Genomic DNA, 20596 nt, shown 5'->3' with positions numbered 1-20596 from the left:
CATCAGTTGCTTTCTTGCAAGCTGTTATCTTCAAACAGACATTTGACAGGATGTTAAGTCATTTCTTTTACATTCCTCAGGGGTGCAAACAACAAGAATAAAGCTGGCAATGGCTTCCTTTGATATCATGCATCTTCTTGTCTATCTGATTTCGCTGATGCCAATCTATAGCCAATTTCCTGTCAGATATTTATATATCTTCAATATGTCCCATTGTTGCTAATTTCACAAATTAATTGTAGCAGAGATATTAAAGATTTCAGGCTGTGGTTTTAAGAAACTGAAGGCTTCCATCACTGGTAATATTACCAATTGGTAATTAACATTTGTCATGTCAAATTTGGGGTGCTTTTTAAGAACAGCCATGTTTAATTTGGGTGATATAGAGTGAAGCCCAGAAATGATTCTCTGTCTGATCACACAGTAGATGTATTCCTTATATCAAAATCTGGTTTGATTTTTTAAATCTGAATATTTTATATTAGCTTTGTTTATTTTGTTTTCATGTTATTTTGTTTACTGGTTTATTTATAGACGACGTATTCCTGCAGACTGTCGTTCACTGTCACGACATCGTCAATCGTTTCAATAAAGTTAAAGAAAAAAATCGTCCCGCCCATATTACGTCATCAACTGGCGCCAAAACATTGACTGTTTGGAAACGACGGAGGAGTTTGCATTTAGGCAAAGTGAGTGAAAATCTTCTCAGAACGCGTTAATTAACACTCTGGTGGCGTTATTCCAGATTGCGATTTGCAGACGATGAGTGAGAACTGGAGATTTTAGACTTTTATTTTATAACAGCTAGCTAGTTAGCTGTTCGAACTCAGATTGCCGAGCTAACGTAACTTTAGCTTTAACGCTTACCGCGTTCCTTCCGTGTCCTTTGGCCTCTTAAATTCTGTTTTAGTTTATGTATTTTGTTTGTTTAAAGCCACATGAATGTTTCTGAGTTGCCAGTGGATTGATTTTATTGTGTTTGCTAGGCAGAGTGTCGCCATGACGCAGAGAAAGAAGCCGGTCAACAGCCGGAGCTCCACGCAGAGCAGAGTGAGTGCCTTCTTCTCTTACAGCCGAAGGCTCAGACTGCGTCTGTTTGAGTATGTTCGGCCTCTCCGACAGTCCTGCACCCTTTCAGATTCAAACTTGTGTACTGATTGATGGTAGAGGTGTGGAAAGCTCTGCAATATTAATGCAACACTCTTGAAACAACTGTAAAACTACCTGCATAAAGCTTTACATAAAAGATTGTTTGCATTTTTCTGGTGAGCATCTTCTTAATTAATCGCTTAAAGATCTGCTCCAGATGTTTTTATGACATCTAAATCACATCTAAATGATGTCTACTCCTTCTACCACATTGAAAAATCCAGAATCTATGAATATTTTAACATTTGTCATTCCTAAAATGTATCTAATATACACAAGATGTTGCCTGAAAAGTCAGTTCTGATCACTGGAGGCTTCAACTCTGCACATCACACTTGAGTTTCATACTGGACCATGATTGACTTCAGCAGATCTTCAGCAGATGAACGTGAAAACAGTCTTCTAATGTGAACTTTGCACATGCATCGTGCAAAGCTGGTGCAACTTTAGACCGCTGCTTCTTTTTCTGATTAATTTTTCATTATGTAGTGAGCCAGTTCTCTTCATCTAACATACTGCAACACTGAAGAGGTTTCTCCATAGCTGCTTTCATATGTAGCTTTGATTCGGTTTACATAGACAAGTCCAGCTAACACCTGCCGTATGAGTAACATCATATATTTTCAAATGGGGTGGACAGTTAATCCAGGTGGTCTTTTTGCTTTCAGCATGCTGAGCGTCACTCTGGTAGTGATTATGACAGTAGGGTTTTCAGAAAGTTTGAAAATGGTTTTTAATTGAAGTTAATGCTGAAGTTAATGCATGTGTTTTTTTTTTTGTGTCTCAGGAAGACGATGACGACACGACGTTCACTCTGCCGAGTACGTCACAGGTCCATAGAGGACTGGAGAAGCTCACAGCTGCGCAGGTGGACCAAAAGGTAACCGACACACAGAAATCCACAGTGTTACTTTAATTAAAAGCCTGAATTTTCTTTTCCTTAATGATTTGTATGATTTATCGTCTGTCCTGCAGACAGCTGAGGTGGTGCAGTACTTCTTGGTAAAAGACCAAAAGAAGATTCCTGTACGGCGAGCAGGTACAGCCACATTCATACACTGTGCAGTTACAACAGTCAGACTGTGTGGTTTACATCTTGAGTCAGATGTTGCAGTTAATGTGATGTGAATCATTTCACTATGATGTAAATAGGATTTAAAAACTTTGACGTATGTATGAATCTGAAAGGAAGTGGAGGAGTGTGAAGCCGGTTGTTGTCGGGGGAAAAAAGGACAACATGGAAGGCTGATTGTAGAAAGTTTGCCGAAGCAATAAACATGTTTTTTAGTGGTAGCATTGTGCTCCAGTGTGTTCAGGATCATTTAGTATTGTTATTCTGATTGGTTGCTTTGAAATATGTGTCATAGCAGCAGTCAGATTGTGGGATGTTACTTAAATTTTTTACGTAGCCTCTGTCACCAAACCTCTAGGTTGGTCATTGGTGGACGTGGACATGTCTTTGCCTCCAGACATACAAGTCTAAAATGAATAGTGTAATGAGTGTTTCCATCCTCTGATAAATAAAGTCTTTTCGTTGTCTGTTTAGACCTCGTGAAACATGTGGTGAAGGAGTACAGAAACATCTACCCTGAGATCATAAAGAGAGCCGCATGTACTTTTGAACAGGTTTGTTCAGTGCAACACTGGAATCTGCTAAATATTTTCATATTAAGAAAACATCACATTAAACCATTTTGCTGTTTTTAACCAGGTATTTGGCCTGAAACTGGTTGTAATTGATCCCAAAAATCACATTTACATACTGGTCAATAATCTGGAGACGGCTGAGGGAGCCTCGCCGATCAAGTGAGTTTCTCTGTTAAAGTAAATGATGCTGTTGTTGGATTTTTTAGGAATCGTGTCACTTTTTATAAAAACAGTTTTAACCATCACTCTTTTCTTGTGTGTGCAGCAGCCCCAGCAATCCAAAGATGGGTCTGCTGTTTGTTATCCTCAGTGTAATTTACATGAAAGGAGGCCACGCCAGAGAAAGTGAGTGGGACCTCATTTCTCTTTCCAAATAGGCATCCGTTGCATACTCTTATCAGTCCACTCACTATGTTAATAATGTGTTTGAACTGTGCGTGCAAAGACCACCGTGTGAACAAATGTCTGGTTGTGTTTTGTGCTGCAGCCTTAATCTGGCATACTCTGAAGAAGCTCCGTGTTGACCCAGGGTGAGGCAACATTCCCACACACCTGATCATCATGTGACTTCACATATTCGTGACTTTGAACGCTGTCTCCTGTTTCTTCTCTGTTTATCCTGGTGATGAAAAATGCCTCCAGAGAGAAACACAAAGACTTCGGTGATGTGAAGAAGCTGGTCACAGATGAGTTTGTGCGGCAAAGGTAAGAACGGACAGCTGTCTGTTCAGTTAGCGTGAAGATGGCCTTCACAAGGAACCCGGTGACACATTTACAGTCACTGTATGTATATTTAATTTAATTCCATGTTGAATATGTCAGTCGGAGCTGCAGTGAGGACAGACTCTGTAGTGAAAGCACAGTTTTGTGTATCTGAATTTAACAACTTTTCAGATATTCCACATTGGAAATGTCTTTGACTTGTAGAGACGACTCAGTGTTAGTGTGTGATTGTAGTCTGGTATTATGTTGAATATGACCGTTTTCACCCTGACACTTTCCCTGTCTGAAGTCTTGCACGTGGCTAACACGCTAGCTTTCTGCAGGAGGAATCCAGCAGGAGAGACCAGGTTTCCTAAAATAAAAGGAGGCTGGCTTAATGGAACTGAATTCTGAGAACGTCATATAATCAGGCACAGGGATTTGAGAAACCTGGCCCCCCCCCCAGCTGGATTTCTCCTGGAGAAGATGGATTTCTTGACCATGTATGCAACCAGATTTCTAATCTGATTTTACAGCTGTGACTAACAAACTAGCTTCTAGAGGTCTGAAGAGGTTGTTTCCCACTGCTGACCATGAGACTCTCTGTGTCGTCCTCAGTGTGTCTTCCTCAGTGTGTCTTCCTCAGTGTGTCTTCCTCAGTGTGTCATCCTCAGTGTGTCTTCCTCAGTGTGCTGTCAGTCTGTTTCTGCATGTAAACAAACAAAACACACAAAGGAAGCTGCCTTAAACCTGATTCCAAAACAGTCTGGATTCTGTGTGAAACCAGAGTCAATCTTTTCCAATCAAACTGTTTCCTGAAGTGTTCCTGAGTCCAGGTATTAATCTCTTTATCCAATCATGTGTTGACAAAGTGTTGAACCTCACTCCATCCTCGCTGTGAACCACTGAGCCTTTTCCAGGATGCTCCTTTCATACCCGACATAAACCGACCACAGAACCAGATTTACATGCTGCTTGTGGAATCAGGTTACTGTAGAGGGCTGGCTGTGATCTGGCCACCTGTTAATACTAACACACTGATTGTGCACCCCTCCCCCACCCTCTGAAGGTGTGAATACCCAGGTGATCTGGCTCTGAGCGTGAAGCTTCCTGCCAGGTGATAGCTCAGTCGTCTGATCGAGCAGGTCTGCGTTCAGGTGGTCATGAGTTCGAGGCTTGCACGAATGAAAGTGTCCTGGTGTGTTCAGAGCCGGTGTCTGTCAGACCATAGACTCTGGTTTATACCACACCACAGAGCAGCAGGAGACTGGCACAAAGCAGACCACTACAGCAGAGTGGCTGGACCAGCACTGACTCCAAACATTATCATAGTGTCGTCCCACCTCCTTCCTTCCTCGTTGGGGGTGTCTTTCGCGTTTCGTCCAGATTTTGAGATTCCTGCATCCTTCAGAACCAATCAGAATGACTCAGAGCTTAGTAGTGGTTTTTGTTGTTTTTTCAAAAGCATGTTTCACATTAGGCTACACATGATGAGCTGTGTGTGTGTGTGTGTGTGCGCGTGTGCGCGTGTGTGTGCGTGCAGGTACCTGGAGTTTCTGCGAATCCCTCACACAGAGCCAGTGGAGCACACAGTTCAGTGGGGTAAACGTGCTGAAGCCGAAGTGTCAAAAGCCAAAATCCTCGACTTCATGGGTCAAGTGAGTAACAGTGCACCTGCCTGCCATCGTACTCGAGATGAGTCATTAAACTGAACATTCGTCTGTAATGAAACTTTGCTGTTTGATTTCAGCTTTACGGACAGGACCCTCAGAGCTGGAGCCAGCACTACAGAGAAGCTCACTCCAGCACCGGCACCGGCACCAGCTCCAGCTCAGCACAGGCCAGCACCAGCAGCCAGAGATAACCGCCCCCGTGCCACAGTGTGTTTGTGTTCATGGTGAAGACAGACTAATGTAAAACATGAACAAGCCACTGAGTCTGTTTAAAGTGAACGTTCAGTTCAGATTCTGCTTATATCACATACTACAAAACATGTAAATAGTTTTTTTACTGCGTAGTCTCAGAAATTCTCCTTCCTGTGACATTTAATAACACACACAGTCAGTCAGGTATCCATTGTTATTTTATTGCCTGAACTTTAAGGTAGCCTTTATTTTCAAGTTCAGAAAATAAAGTCTTTAACAAAGATTCAACGTCAGTGATGCATCGCTGGACAGCTGAACGCTGTGAGACACGAACGGTCCTGCTGAAGCTCGACGGCTCCGTGGCTACAGATCACAGAGCTCAGGACACATTTACACAGACGAGAGCAGTGTGACGAAGCTGTGAGCTGAGATACAGCCTGAGCTGATCCGAGCAGACGAAGCACGAGTGTGATGCCGTGGATCAGCGACCACTGACGGCGAGTGTTTTAAAGGGACGACTCACGATTTTGATTGTATTTTTCTGACGGTGACACTCGTCACGTTGTGTGGAAAGAAGCACGTGCGTTTATTTACACTGATGTGTGCTGGCATCCCTTTTTTTGAAATAAAGAGCCCCTGAGAAAATTTTCTATTGCTCCCCAAGATGACGAAAAGTAACTGCAGGATGTAATACTGATGCTTTGAAGGAGCACACAGCAGGGGCCTGAATCACAAAGCGAGATCAGATCAGATCAGGCTGAACTCTGGTTTTCTGGTATCATGAAGCCGGTTCACTTTTAAACGTGACAGATCGAACTGATGCTGCGGGGCCGATCTGCTGTTAAGCAGTTTAAACTTCCTCCTGACCAATCAGATCACTGGAAAAACGGTCATGTCCTGCAGAAGCACTGAACCTGTTTGTAGGCTTTAAAACAACTTGTCTAAAACCCGAGTTTACTGAGTGGCTTGATAACCAGCTGCCGGCTCAGTGAAGCCAGGCGACCCAAAGACAGCCATTCTGTCTAACTTGCTTTGTGATAGAGGCCCCAGATCTTGACCTAAAACCAAGGTAAACATCATCACAACACAGCGACATGAAACGGCAAACAGCCAGACATCTTTAAAACGTTTTCCTATTTAAAAAAACAGACACATTGCACCTTTCTTATTAAAAATGACCCATGTCAGTTAGAAACATGGCACAGAGCACGCACTCCTGCTGCAGTGTGTGTCTGTATGGAGGGTGCACAAAGCGACCACGTCTGTCTGACCTGAGGGAGGCACATCGTGGTGTCGGGCAGTTAGCGTGCCAAATGTCTGCTCTAGTTTTACTCTCAGGTCTGTGGGGTTGTCGTTTCATTCAGCGTTCAACCTGAAGTCGACACCGTGCTGACGACAGGAAGTGTACTTTGGATACTCGTATGATGCACCTCTGAACGTGGAGACATGATACAAAATGACAGCCCCACACTTTAGGAGATTTGCATTCTTGTTAATGTTGTATGAGAAGATCGATGCCACTTTGATGTATGCACGGTGAACATGAATCTGGGGCCTGCAGACGGTTAGCTTAGCTTAGCTTAGCATAAAGACCGGAAAGCTCATTTAGCAACATGTTATATCTTGTTGAATCCTTAGAAAAGCTGAAGTGTTTGGAGGATTGCATGCTGGACTATCTCTTCCTGGAGTCTTGTCATCCTGGCGAGGTTGCTAAGCAACAAGTGGAGACTGCTTTAAGGTTTTAAAGGGAAGGCTTGACATTTTAACCACGTTTTCTGACTGTCAGACTGGATGTATTTACACTGTCATGTCTCCTGAGGAAATCGTACCTTCTATTCCTCCTCCACATGAAGCTAATTGAAGGTGCGCGTTGGATTTTTGACCACAAGTAGCGCTATAGAGCAATGTCTTTACAACAGGATGCACATCTTGCTGCTTTCACTCTATTCTCCTGAAAAACGGTTGGTGGCAAGAAAAAACACTAATGCGTCAACAAAGTGTAGAAGAAGACTGCAGGTTAGTGAGCATAAGAGGAACCAATGCACCATTTAAAACACTAAGAAACTGACTGATTTTGAGGAAGAGTCAAACAGCAGCCCACACAGATAGACAAAAACTGCAGTTCCTCAAATGGCCACTTGAGGCTGGCTCTAAAAGTGAGCCAATTCCCATAGACCCCCATATTAAAATGTCCAACTGCAGAAGTAAACATGTTTACAGCCTGATACAAACAAACAGTTAATTTCCCCGTTCACGGCACAAGGGGTGAATGTTTTCACCCTACTTCCAGTCTTTATGCTAAGCTAAGCTAACCATCTCCTTGCTGTAGCTTCATTTTCACTGTACAAATGAGTGTGGTATTGATCTTCTTACTGAAAGTGTATTTCTAAAAATGTCAAATTATTCCTTCAAGTTTCTTTCAGCGTTGCTACCAAACACTGAAAACTCTCCCCCCTCTCTGCACCACTGAGACTACAGGTAAAAACCCCACAGCCAATCAAAAAGCATGTCTGCCTACGAGTCGTTTGGCCTCTCATATGATGCAGGTCTGTGGATGAGGAGACAAGGTAACGTTATGCTGATGGTTCAAACTGACCCACCAGCTGAGGCTGAGGCCTGAACGGTGTTCTGTTGGTTAGTGCATTAGTAGAGAAGACGATACAGAGACAGACAGAGATACGAGTCACCATGTTCAAGAATATCCAAACAGGGATTCTGGTTGTCCGGCCAGTGTTCAGCACGAGTACTTCATTTTTCACAGTAAAGGAAGCTTCTTCATATCACAGACATTTGGCCTGAGCCCTGCATTATAAAGTGCATTTACAGCCCCGACTCCAAAACAGGGGGGACGCTGCATAAAACGGAAATAAAGACAGAATCAATCATTTCCATCCGACTGAGTCCAGGAATTAATCCCTTTATCCAATCACGTGTTGACAAAGTGTTGACCCTCGCTCCATCCTCGCTGTGAACCACTGAGCCTTTCAATCATGATGCTATCACCTGTTACCAATCAACCTGTTTACCTGTGGAATGATCCAAACAGGTGTTTTTGGAGCGTTCCACATCTTTCCCAGTCTTTAGTTGCTCCTGTCACAACGTGTTTGAAACGTGTTGCTGCATCAGATTCAGAATCAGCAGATATTTACAGAAGTAAGTGAAGCTGATGAGCTCAGACATGAGATAAATTAAGTCTTTGTACTGTTTTCAGGTGAGTTATGTCAGAAAGGATCAAAAGGGATCACATGCTCTTATATTTATGTTTAACGCAGCGTCCAACGTGTTGGAATCAGGGTTGTACAAGAGAAATGTCTAATTTTCATACAACACACAGTGTGTCCGTTTCACAACAGCGACCACAACAACAAACACTATGATTACTTAAATTAAAAGAAAGGCCACTTTCCACGAGGGTGGGCGGACATGACACCTGCTCCTGCTGCGTCTCCCCCTCTAGATGTGATCTGGGACCGTCTCCAGCGCCTCCGCCGGCTCCCTGTCCACGTCCACGTTCTGAGGAGGAGACAAACTCAGTTTATCTGATGCCACTGTAGTTTCTGTCTGTCCCCTCACCCCCACAGGTTGATTCACAGCGTCCTTTTACGACCAAACTGTCACAATCAGAGAGAGGAGAAATGTTGTTGCTTTAATCTACATCACCTCCAGTTATTACACACACCCACAGCAACAATAAGCTTTGACCCACCTCAGTAAATCTACCCTCAGGCTACTTAGTTTTTGTAGATGAAATGACATCACTGAGTGCAGCTGGGGCAGCTTTAAAACAGGCAAATAAAGTGACCAAGTCCAAATCTCTGTAGATCTCCCATTAAAGGTGCAAAGTGTGCACAGCGAGACCAGAAGAGACAACGTCTTTCAGACATGGAATAAAGACAGTTTGTGCAGACAAACAGGCAGGAAACCACATTTTCACCAGAGTCACAGTAACCAGCGGTGGAAGACCAGTTCAGATCCTTTACTACTGTCACTCAGTAAAAATACTCTGGTGCAAGTAAAAGTCCTGCATTGAAGATGTTACAGAAGTAAAAGCATGAGAGTATAATGAGGAAAATGTACTTGAAGTATTAAAGTAAAATTACTGAGTGCAGTAAAACATCCCTGTGGTTGTTCTCCTGTTCCATCTGTTCTCCTGTTCCATCTGTTCTCCTGTTCTATCTGATCTCATCAGATTACTGTGACTCAGTCGTTCATGTCAAAGCAGGATTTTACTGTTGGAGCTTCATTTTAACTAATGATTCTTTTCTGGATCAATCTGCTGATTATTTCCTCCATTAATCGATCGATCTGTTAAAAAAAAAAAAAAAAATCCAACCAACTGTCCAAATCTCAAAATCATTAGAAATAAAATAACTGAAAAAAAAAATGAAAATCCTGGAACCGTCATAGTTTCAAATTAATTTCCTGTCAACTGACTTATTGATTAATCAACTAATAATACTCAGCTTGTACAGTTTTTTATGTTTTGTTTGCAAACATGATCTGTAAAGTAACTTCGGCTGTCAGGTAAATGGAATGAAGTAAAAAGTGCAGTCTGTCCCTCTGAGATGCAGCAGAGCAGCACAATAAAACAGCATGACACGTATCTCAAACATGTACTGCAGTAAATGTACTTCATTCCACCGCTGACAGCGACGGATGAAAACAGCTTCATGTGAAAACCTTTCAGTTTGTTTGGATGAAGACTGGAGCTGACATGAAGGGAGTCAATGAGCGCTCGGACAGTTTTTTCACTGAACGCCGCCCGACAGGAAGCCCCGAGGACGCCGCTCATCTAAGAGCCGCCTGGTTGGACTCACCACTGGTTTGTCCCTGTGTGTGTTGACAGCCTCAATGTTGAGGAAGACAGACTCCACTTTGCAACCTGAGAGACAAAAAGAGAAGAAGTGCAGCGTTACCGGGAGTCATGGTGCGAGCGACACACGAGGAGACTACAGGAAGGAGCCAGGATCTGCTCAGACTGACCGTAGGCGACTGGGGTGAGTTTCAGAACCGTGTGGAGAGGACACTTCAGGTAGGGCAGCTCATCTGACACACAGGTGGGAACAAAAGTCAGACTTCTTTCATCATAATTAGACACATGCTTCATCTATAAAAACACCTCACAAATATTTAGTTTCCTGTTTAAAAGTTTAAGCTCGCTTCAGTTTTTATCAAACAAGCAGGAGGAAACAGAGCATTTGTTGGGACTATTTCCAGCAGCGGATGAATCCACATTTAGCGCTGTAATGAGTGTTTGTGGCAGCAGGATGGTGTGTGTGTGTGTGTGTGTTTTACTGAATCCTGATTTCATGTCTGAACAGAAGCTACAAACATCTTGTGAAGTCCTCTCTGCCCCTTTTGGAGGACAGCTTTGAAAAGGTGAGCTGCTGCGAGGGAAAAGGTGAGAGCCGAGCGGGGCTGATGTGCTTCCTCTCACCTGCACTCTTGTCCAGGAAGTAGGCGAGCAGACATCTCATAACAGCCTGATGGCAGATGACCAAAACGTTCTCCTGCCTCTCCAGCTCCATGATGACCGGCTCCAGGCGCTGGACGAGGTCCTCGTACGACTGGTGGTAGACAGACAGACAGGTATGTTAAACTGTCCTGTGGCTCCACCTGCCACAGGTGCAGGTAAAAGGTAAAAAGAAAAAACTGGGGTGGAAATAATTATCGATAGCCAGAAACTTAAACAATCAATACCAGAATCATTGTTTGAGTTAATATTCAAATAAAATGAATTCACTGGCTCCAAATGATCAAATGTGAGGATTTACAGCCTCTAAATAATGATGGATCAAACATCTTTGAGTTGTGGACTTTTGGTCGGATGTTAAAAGTGATTTGAATCCTTGACTGTCCTCTGGAAAACTGAGACGGACATGCTTCACCATTTTTTATTCATCATTATTATTTCCAATGAAAATTGTTGAAATCGTTTCATCCCTACGTGAGAATATTTCTCTGTGAGGTCTAAACGTCACGCTAGCAGCTCTGAGGCTGCACTCAGACGCAAAGACACAAAGGTGCTTTGAGCTAAATGCTAACATGCTGATGTTAAGCAGGTGTAACGGCTGCCATGGTGACCCATGATCAGGGTTTGTCTGAAACGTCTCCCTGAGCGATGGAGCAGCTGAGGAGCGTCTCGATTCTTTCTAACGAGTCCACAGAGACGCCCGAGAGCTCCGTCCCTGCACTCATGTTAGTGTGAGCACGACCCCGTCCGTCCAGCTGCACAGAGCTGTCCACGTCCTTGTGGCGGTGAGGTGCAACACTGTGCTTTACCTGAGTATTTATTTTTCTTGTTTTAAACCTGACGTTACCTGTCAGTTTGTTGATTTTGTGTGCTGCAGACTGCTTTTTTTCTTTCTTGCTTTCAGCTGAATCCCTGATGTCACAGTTAAACAGAATAAGGGGAAAAGCCTCCCCTCTCTCCTTCCTCACCTCTCCTTTAGGGTAGCGGTAGCGATACTTGTCTTGGTCCCTCAGTGCGAACTCCTCTGGGTAATTCTCCTGAATCTCCTCGTACGTCATTTCCTCGCAAACCCCCTGAGGCAGCGAACAGAAAAACAGTGTGAAAAAAATGACAAAGCCTGAACACGTTGACACCAGTCTTCTTCAGTTGCGACACGGCCAACACTCACCGCGTCGATCTCGTTGAGGGCCTTCCACTGCTCGTACTGGACTCCCAGAGCCTCTGCGGTCTGGATGGTCCTCTTCATGTGGCTCGTCCACACCTTCAGGTCGCTGATGGACTGCCCGCGCATGTACGCGCCCAGAGCGCTGGCAAACTGACGGAGAGGAAGTGAGAACAGGAACAGGACGCGCAACATCTTCAGTCCACACTCACCAAACGCTCCTCACCTTCGCCCCGCGAGGCGACAGCCCCGTGTCCCCCCCGATGCGACCCACGAGGTTGAGTTCGCTCTCCCCGTGGCGACACAGGTAGATGGATCTCGGGGTGACGTGGATGTTCATGAGGTAGTAGACTATCCTGCTCTGAATGTGGTCCTGGACCCGGTTCACCAGGTATCTGCTGCCCACGTTGAAGATCTTGATGTACGACAAGTTCCTGCAAAACCAACGACGTGTTTGTCTCGATGCAACAAAACATGCCCGTGTGTATCGTTTAAAAGGCCGAATCACCTCCTGAAATGGTGCATTTTCAGCTGGGGACTATTTTCAGCTGCGGATTGATACACATTTGGTGCTTTGGATACAAACGCAGTAGTTTTTAATGGGTTCGACTCATTGTTCAGACATGATCGAGACATCATGGCTGCAAAGCCTCTCGTTTGTTCAATGATATGAGACAGTCTGTAAAACTTTGGATCACTTTCATGTTTTTTTTTCTTTTTTTACATCCAGCGTTAGCTTAGCATAAACACTGGGAACGGGGTAAACCGCTAGCCTAGCGATGTCTGAATCCAAGAACCAGCATCTGCACAGCTCGCACATTAACACGTTCTATGTCGTAAAACCACAAACTGTCAGATTAAACAAACAAGATATTTAATGAGTGAGAAGAAAGACAGTGAGTATATTTCCCATAAAGCCAAAGAGCCCTTTGAGGTTTGGAAACAATCAGAATCACGGCTGATTAGAAGATGAATGTTCAGCTCTGTGAAATCTGGTCTACTGAACGTCAGACATCACCACTTCACGCCTCGCTGCACACAGAACGGACCGCCTCTCTCACTGGAGAGCTGGGACCCACCCAGTGTGGATGCAAACAGTGACGCCTCACCTGTCCTTGTTGTCATCCAGAGGGATGTAGGTCATCTTGTAACATTCAATCCTCTTCAGGAAGTCAGCCACGGCCTCCTCTTTGTCGCAGTCTGCATAGTCGGGGCTGCTCAGCTTCACTTGCTGCATATTTGCAGAAAGAGAAAGACTTAAAACTACAGCACACGTCCTCGCCGTAGGTCCGACATCACAGGCCTTTAGAGGACATTCTGCTGTTCATAGTCTCAACATGCCTTACTTTAATATCTCCAAACGCTCTTCACTGATCAAATGTATTGTGTATTTGCTCTTTTCAGGTTTATGTTCATGTCGAGGAAAAAGATTCAAAATGGGACAGAAATCTTAAATCTTCTGAAATGAATCTAACTTTAGACTGAATCTGTTCATACTGAATAAATGAATACAAATATACAGGAATTTGAAACTAGACATTTATCTAGTTTCAAATATTAACTGTTTTTTTAGCTCAGTTTCAGCCCTCTGCCAGCTTCTGCCTCCGTGTTTCAGAGTACAAAGCAAACGCAGCTTCCTGCACAGAAACATAACAGAAGCTGAGGGTATATTAAACGATGACAATGATTTTAATTAATTGAACTAAACTGTATTCAATAAAATGAGCTGAGCTAGGCTGAACATAAGAAGGGAAACAGTAAAAGGCCGATAACAGCAGGAGCTGTTCTCCATATGAGCAAGAGACACATCAGACACACGTGACCTGGCAGCGTCTGAGCAGCGAGTCCTCAGTTCAGGCTGTTCCACAGCGACAAAGACCAACACACTGGGCCTGAGTTCAAAGCTGCTCCAAACAGACAGGCCTCACAGTGTTTCTGCAGCCACGGCTTCCTGCACGCGCACGCACACATGCACATTCACACAAACACGCACTCACAAGCACATACACTTACTTTAATGTTCTCAGCGATGATTTCGGGATCGTCACATATTGACTCCACAAAGAAAACCTGAGCAGGTGAGAAAGGAAGGAGAAAGAAATTGAGGCAGAATTTAGATTTTTTTCAGGTTTTCTTTTGTAAAAGAAAGAAAAGCAACAAACCTTGTAGCCGTTTTCTTTGGCAAAGCTGAGGATGACCTCTCTGCGCTCGGTGGTGGTGTTGGTGGCGTCGAAAACCTTCCAGAGACAAAAAGATCAGCAACCGATTCTTTTTGGACTAAATCATAAATGAACCAAAGCTTTCTGGCCTTCAGACGTCAAAAAGGAATTTTAGGTGCCTGTGAGGTCCAAACTCAATTCTTGTATACCAGGCTCAGAAAGATATAGACCACATGTGTCAAACTGATTCCATTCATTCTAACCCAGGAGGAGCACACCAGGCCAACCAATCAACATCAAGGAATCATTAGTTATCAGCTGAAGGCTGAGATCAGCTGATTAATTGATTCCAGCCTGGTGTGCTCCTCCTTGGTTGGAAAGAAAACTAGTAGTTTTCTTTGTTAGTGGCGGAGTCCGCCATTCCCGCTCCCTCCTACACACGAGGGACTGACAGGAAACGATGCACCTTAATTTGACCTAACTGGTATCAGAAGCAGAAAAATACGTGATGAGAAAAACTCTTGCGTATTAACACAGTGATGAACGGAGGTGTTCTTCCTCCGTCTCTATAAACATGACAAATGTTTGCTGCTCCACCCCTCCTGTCAGACGCCACTCACCACGACCTGCCCCATCTGTCTGCTGAAGTACTCAAACACGTCTTTGAGGGCAGCGACGGCGCAGGCCCTGAGCACGCAAATAGAAAATAAAGATTAATAATGCAACACACAGGGTCTGATCTGGATCCCAGTTACTCCCCCACACTCTCTGAGCAGATGAGACGTGTAAAGTCAAAGCTGCCGCGATGACGCAGGCTCGTACTTGCGTATCGTCATGGCCTCTGCGTTGTCGGCCCTGAAGAACTCGAAGCTGTTGTAGGACCGCGTGGCCTCTCGTCTGTACTGGCCGACGTTGAACACTGCAAAAGAAAGACCAAATCAATTCAGCCACAAAACAAAGTCTGTTTTCAGCTTGTGTGCATCCAAAGCAGGAAGAGAAGGAGAGATGCTTTAACGTCAGTCTGCTGCTGCACCGTGGACACGACGCCTCCGTTAACACGACGTCTGCACGGCTGAAGGGACACGTTCAGTGAATGCAGGTCTTTGGATTATTACTGCGTGCACATTCTTCTAAAAACAGAAATATACTTCAGACATTTTATACTTTACTTTGGAACTACTTCTTCTTCGTTACGCACCAGAACACCAAAGGAAATTCCTCATTGATGAAAACCAACTGAGAAGAAATATTACTGTGAAGAAACCATTTTCACAGCTGAGTGAGTCGAAGCATCAGGATCAGATGTTATGGATGATCACATGATACAAATTTCTCTTTGGAGATGAATAAAGTATCTATCTATCTATCCCTCATGATGGTTAAAGGCAGCGAGAGCGAGTCTCAGTCGAGTCCTGCACCGTCATGTGATACCTTTAGTCGGAACGCCGATCCAGTTCAGGTATCTGGTGAGCTTTTTGGAGATGTAGGTCTTGCCCCTCGCCGGGAGTCCCACCATCACTATCATGGTCGGGGAGTTGGTGAACTGAGGCACCGACGCTGAAACACACAAACACACAGACAGAGAGCTGAAACACCTTCTCCACCGTCTCCAGATTAATGCAGAAGTTCAACAATGATGGTGGGAAACCTCGAGCCTGGGAGGGAAAACCTCACTGTCTGACAGACAGGAAGAGTCTGATTCTGTCTGTCAGCTAAATATGAAGCTACAGCTAGCAGCTTAGCTTAGCTTAGCTTAGCTTAGCTTAGCACACAGACTGGAAACAGAGGGAAGCAGCTAGCCTGGTCTGTCTGAATGACAGATTCATCTTAGCTCTAACGTGCTTTTCTTTGTCATATTTGATTGTAAGCTGAATATTTTTGAGCTTTGTTTGGACAAAAGAATCTTTTTGAATGCTTTTCCATCGGCATCACGGGAAAATACAACATCTCAATTTATTCTGACATTTTAGAAGTAAAAAAAGATAATCAATCATAAAAATAATAAGCTGCAGCTCTCGTTTTCAGATACGGCCATCTGACTCTCATATAAAGCCTGAAAACTAAACTGCAGTGAAGTCAGTGACAGTCTGTGTCACAGTGTGGCGTAATGCTCTTTCACACACTGATCATCAGCATCATTCATCATTCAGTATCTTTACGGTACATTTACTAAAGCAAAGGATCTGAGTGCCTCTTCCATCACTGTTAGTCCTTAAAGAAAATAACCATTGGTTGCAGCACAATCATGCTGTTTGACCATCCCAGCTGTATTTGCTGGTTCGAGAGTGTCGTGGATGGTCACATTAGCTTCCACAGAGCAGCAGGTGCTCTCACAGCGAACCCTCGGGGTGAACGGCCCTCCGGTCGCTCACAGAGAGACGCTGTGATCCACAATCACACAACCAGCAGCGTGAGGAGAGAAGCCGCTCTGCTCTCAAAACTGTCCAACACCTCCTTTAATGCACAAGTATCAGCTTGTCAAACTGAAGACGACAGAACAATGTGGTCTCCATGTGTGTCAGAGTGTGTGTGTGTGTGTGTGTACTCACAGCCTCGCCGCTGGCTCAGCCTGCTTTTCATCCATGGGACCCAGGTCTTCTCCAGAGGATTTTGAGTCAGTTTACTTTGTGTGTCTGACATGGCTTCAACAGCCAAGTGAGTGTGTGTGTAAAACCTCTGTACTCTGAGTGTGTGTGTGCGTGTGTGTGTTGAACAGGAGGGTGGAATAAAGAGGCGCTCTCCAGGTGTACTTACAGATTTTGAACTTTCTCACATGATGTCAGAGGGGGAGGGGATTTGATTGAGTAAGCAGACCTGTTTGACTCCTTGCAGAGGATGGACTGTCTCTGATTGGTCGGATAATCTGTCAGTCTTATTAACTGTCCCAGTAAAGCCCAGGATAAGATCATCCACCAATCAGCAAGTGCAACTCCAAACTTTGCCCCAGCATACAGGAAGTGGTGTAGCGTGACAAAGCAGGAACAACCATGCTGAGCCGCTCTGTTAGGATTTTATCACAGTCATAAAGTGTCATAAACCAGCTGTGTGTGTGTGTGTGTGTGTGTGTGTGCTGCTTACATGTGTATGCAATATAACAATGTAGGCAGTATACAGACAACTGTGTATAATGAGTACTTTATGTTTAGCTGTTAACAGTAGCATTCCACTGATGATCAACAGGTGGCAGCAACACGCCAGGAAACACAGTGATGTACCAACAAAAGGCAGAGAAGAAGAAGAAGCTGTACTCATGCCTCGATTTCATTCTTAAAAATCTAAAGAGAAAAACTTTACAGACAAGCACAGTTTGAAATTTTTAAGAGGCTAATCAAAGTTGCTGGTCAGTTGCATTGTGGGAAATGTAGGATCCAGTGTTTTTGGAGTTGGAGACTAAAAGTCATCATATTTTTGGCCTATTTTTTATGACCATTCTTGTTGTTTTGTCACGTTTGAGTCTGCAGCTCAATGCAAGTTCTCCTTTATATGATGCATTCAAATGTAAGCAGCATTTAACAAGTGTACTTTGTTTTGATCAGGCTAATTCTAACCTCTTTATAAACTGTTGGATAGCTCAGTCTGTACCAATACATCAGATTTTATAAGATGATTGTGTGTATTTTTATGTAAAACCTTCACAGAAAAAGAACAATAGTTGGGTTTCCCTGTGGCCAAATTCTGGACATCCCCAATACTAAAGTACAATATTTACCTCTGCAATGTTGTGGAGTAAAAGTGTAAAGTAACAAATAGTAGAAATACTCAAGTAACGAGTAGATGAACTTTTCGACTGCTGACTTCCTGACTGCATGCAGCAGCTCTGGAGAGCTTCACTTGTCCTGCTGCTTCTGCTACCTGAGGTTAAGAAGCTGAATATTCCTCCCACCATGAAACAGAGGTCACATGGCTTTTCCCGAAAAAATGTCGAAAATGTCGCTTCAAGCAGTGTGTGTGTGTGTGTGTGGTTGTGTGTGTGTGTGTGTGTGTGAGAGAGAGAGAGAGAGAGAGAGAGAGAGACAGTGAGAGACAGAGAGAGAGATATCGACCTCAGGTTAATCATCTGTCTGCTCTGGATGCTGCAGGTCAAACCTCACCTGTGCTCTCACACCGCACGCGCCGCGGCCGCCGCACCGCTCTGCTCTCGCTCTGCTTGGACTCCATTTGTTTCTTCACGCAGAGACCCAGAAGCCACGTGGGTCGCTTCTCATCACAAGACACCCTCCCCCTCCCAAAATAAACGCCCGACAACCCTGCAGCACGTCCCTCTGGCACGCGGCTACACTCTCTCCTCTCCGGTCTCCTCCACCGCCTCCTTCCTGCTCGCGACAGCCGGGCCGCCGCTCACCTCCGCTGCGCGCCGCGCGGCAGGAGACTCGAGCAGCACATGCTGCACCATATGTTGGACAGCTCCCAAAATCTCATAGGCTCCCGCAGAAACACCACATCGCTTACATAATGGCGCAGAAGTGTGTGTGCGGACCGCAGGGGCGCGTGGCAGCGCTCGTGTGGCTGAGTGATATGACTGTGTTTGTGTTTATTCCGCGTCAGCCCGGCTGGAGGGGCGGCGATGAAAACCACGCGCTCTGTTCACTGATCAATGACAATGATCAACAGTTTGCGTCACTGGGTCGCGCACGCGCATAATCTCTCGCTCTCTCTCTCGCGCGCGCACAAATGAATGAAAAAAGAGGAAATGTGTGTCTATGCGCGCGTGCATGCTTGTATTATATAACTAAGATGCTTGTTTGTTAACTTGGTCATGTTCCGCCGTCAACTGTGTGTGTGTGTGTGTGTGTGTGTGTGTGTGTGTGTGTGTGTCGCTGTCACTCACCGTGCGGCCGCTGGAACCGGAGCGTCCTCCCCGCGCCCCCCTGCGGCCCGCTCCCGTCTTGCGTAATCTCCGCTCCGTTCATCCTCCAAATCTATTCCTGGCGGACCGTGTGTGTGTGTTATTAGTGTGTGTGAGTGTGTGTGTGTGTGTGTCCCTGCCTCCGCTCTGTGGCTGCGTGATGGTCGTCGGTTACAGAGCGGCTCGACAATTTGTCCTAAAATGTTGGTCCTCCTCATCAGTGTGCTGCCTCCGGTTTAGTATTCCTCCGGCCACACACACACACACACACACACACACACACACACACACACACAGAGTCTGCGTCAGGGAAACGGGTCCTCCAGGTTTAACTCGTTAAATGGCTCCTATAGTCATTGTTGCCTCTCCGGTGGAGATCTTCCTGCTGATGCTGTTCAGTTTACTTTCTGTGTGTGTGTGTGTGTGTGTGTGTGTGTGTGTGTTACTCAGCAGATACACTTTCACATTTACAGGGGTGGAAAGTAACTGAGTACATTCATTCAAAAACTGTTCTTCAGTTCAGTTTGGAGCTGTGGTGTCCTCAGACTGTCTGAGGTTCAGGAGCCGGGGAGGGGGGCACCAGCCATCAGGTTACTCTAGAGGGCACTTCATCATGTTTGATGTGCCATCAGAGGGCATCAGGGGGTTTCAAAGGGCATCAGGGGGCATCAGGGGGTCAGGGGAACACTCGCCCTCTGTGTATAACACTGATTTTGTTTCCAGTTTATGCTTCTTTCTACTTTTACTTCATTGATATGAGCGCTGCAGTACCGACAGCTGTCAGATGCAGTGGACACACAGTTGAAATCCCTTTGAGTTGACTAAACTTCATCACATCAGCAGCTTTGTCGTGGAGTGTTTTGGGACTGTTTAGCTGTTGATAGCTACATAATCTTTATTATTCTACTTTTACTAGTACTTTTACTCTCAATACTTTCACTGTAACGTGATGATAATCTTTTTGCTCTTTTAGTAAAAGTAAAAGTTTGAGTGCAGGACTTTATTAACAGAGTTTTTCTACATTTTATCTCTTCTTTTTCTTTAGTAAATGTTCTTTATACTTCTTCCACTACTGAGTCTGTATTGGTTGTACCCTGTGATGAAAATGTGACAGTAAATATTAAAGCAGCACTCCACCACAGGGAGCGGGGGGGGGGGGGGTGTCGGGGGGTCTCATGAAGCGATGCTTTTGGTCTCGTAATGAGAAATGGATCTGTTTTGTCATCTTAACGAAGAGTTAAGACCACGATCTTTTCCTAAACCTAACCTGCACCAGGCTCTGCAGCCGAGCTCGTCCCGCCCCCACCAGAAAACGACTGTAGAGGTGGGATCAAACAAACCCTGAACTGTCACCTGGGAGACCATGTTCATGTCCTGTGTGTAACCCAAAGCCAACACGTCTATTTATGTTACGTAACGTACATTAGTTAACAGCAACGTACTTATTCTAACCTGCAATCTTTCCCCAAACCTGAGCAAGCAGTTTGTAAACTTCAGCAAACATCAGGGTGCAGCTGATGGTCACACTGTTCGCCGTTTGTGTGTGTGTGAGTGAGAGGCAACATTGTGAAGCTTTTGGTCCACTGAGGCAGA

At 44.8% G+C, this 20596-nt stretch overlaps 2 protein-coding genes across 7 annotated transcripts; one reads left to right on the top strand and one right to left on the bottom strand.

Annotated features, from left to right (window-relative positions):
* The first annotated feature begins 629 nt into the window (after positions 1-629).
* ndnl2 (necdin-like 2) lies at positions 630-6018 on the top strand. 3 transcript variants are annotated; one of them, XM_041945100.1, is made up of 11 exons: positions 630-689; positions 987-1050; positions 1937-2029; positions 2125-2188; positions 2696-2775; positions 2861-2955; positions 3065-3141; positions 3284-3326; positions 3439-3501; positions 5042-5156; positions 5249-6018. In XM_041945100.1, the coding sequence occupies exons 2-11, from the start codon at positions 1000-1002 to the stop codon at positions 5360-5362; spliced, it is 795 nt and encodes a 264-aa protein (XP_041801034.1). In that variant the 5' UTR covers positions 630-689; positions 987-999; the 3' UTR covers positions 5363-6018. The 3 variants fall into 3 exon arrangements, with proteins under 3 accessions (XP_041801034.1, XP_041801032.1, XP_041801033.1); XM_041945098.1 differs by having other exon boundaries at positions 3062-3141; XM_041945099.1 differs by having other exon boundaries at positions 640-689; positions 991-1050; positions 3062-3141.
* Positions 6019-8561: 2543 nt separating this feature from the next.
* Positions 8562-19236, bottom strand: LOC121612299 (6-phosphofructo-2-kinase/fructose-2,6-bisphosphatase-like). Of its 4 annotated transcripts, none has more exons than XM_041945095.1 (14): positions 18986-19236; positions 15589-15714; positions 14980-15076; positions 14778-14844; positions 14161-14235; positions 14012-14068; positions 13108-13229; positions 12225-12432; positions 12005-12151; positions 11805-11909; positions 10801-10930; positions 10347-10409; positions 10181-10245; positions 8562-8876 (listed from the first exon to the last, which is right to left on the bottom strand). In XM_041945095.1, exons 1-14 carry the CDS (start codon positions 19065-19067, stop codon positions 8817-8819), a joined length of 1404 nt encoding a protein of 467 aa, XP_041801029.1. In that variant the 5' UTR covers positions 19068-19236; the 3' UTR covers positions 8562-8816. The 4 variants fall into 4 exon arrangements, with proteins under 4 accessions (XP_041801029.1, XP_041801030.1, XP_041801028.1 ...); XM_041945096.1 differs by lacking the exon at positions 18986-19236 and adding an exon at positions 18249-18286; XM_041945094.1 differs by lacking the exon at positions 18986-19236 and adding an exon at positions 16707-16932.
* Positions 19237-20596: the final 1360 nt, after the last annotated feature.

Source organism: Chelmon rostratus, chromosome 10 (genome assembly GCF_017976325.1).
Source record: "Chelmon rostratus isolate fCheRos1 chromosome 10, fCheRos1.pri, whole genome shotgun sequence".
In the NCBI taxonomy this organism is placed as follows: Eukaryota; Metazoa; Chordata; class Actinopteri; order Chaetodontiformes; family Chaetodontidae; genus Chelmon; species Chelmon rostratus.
Note: the sequence above shows the minus strand (reverse complement) of the source record. Positions and strands in the feature narration are given on the sequence as shown.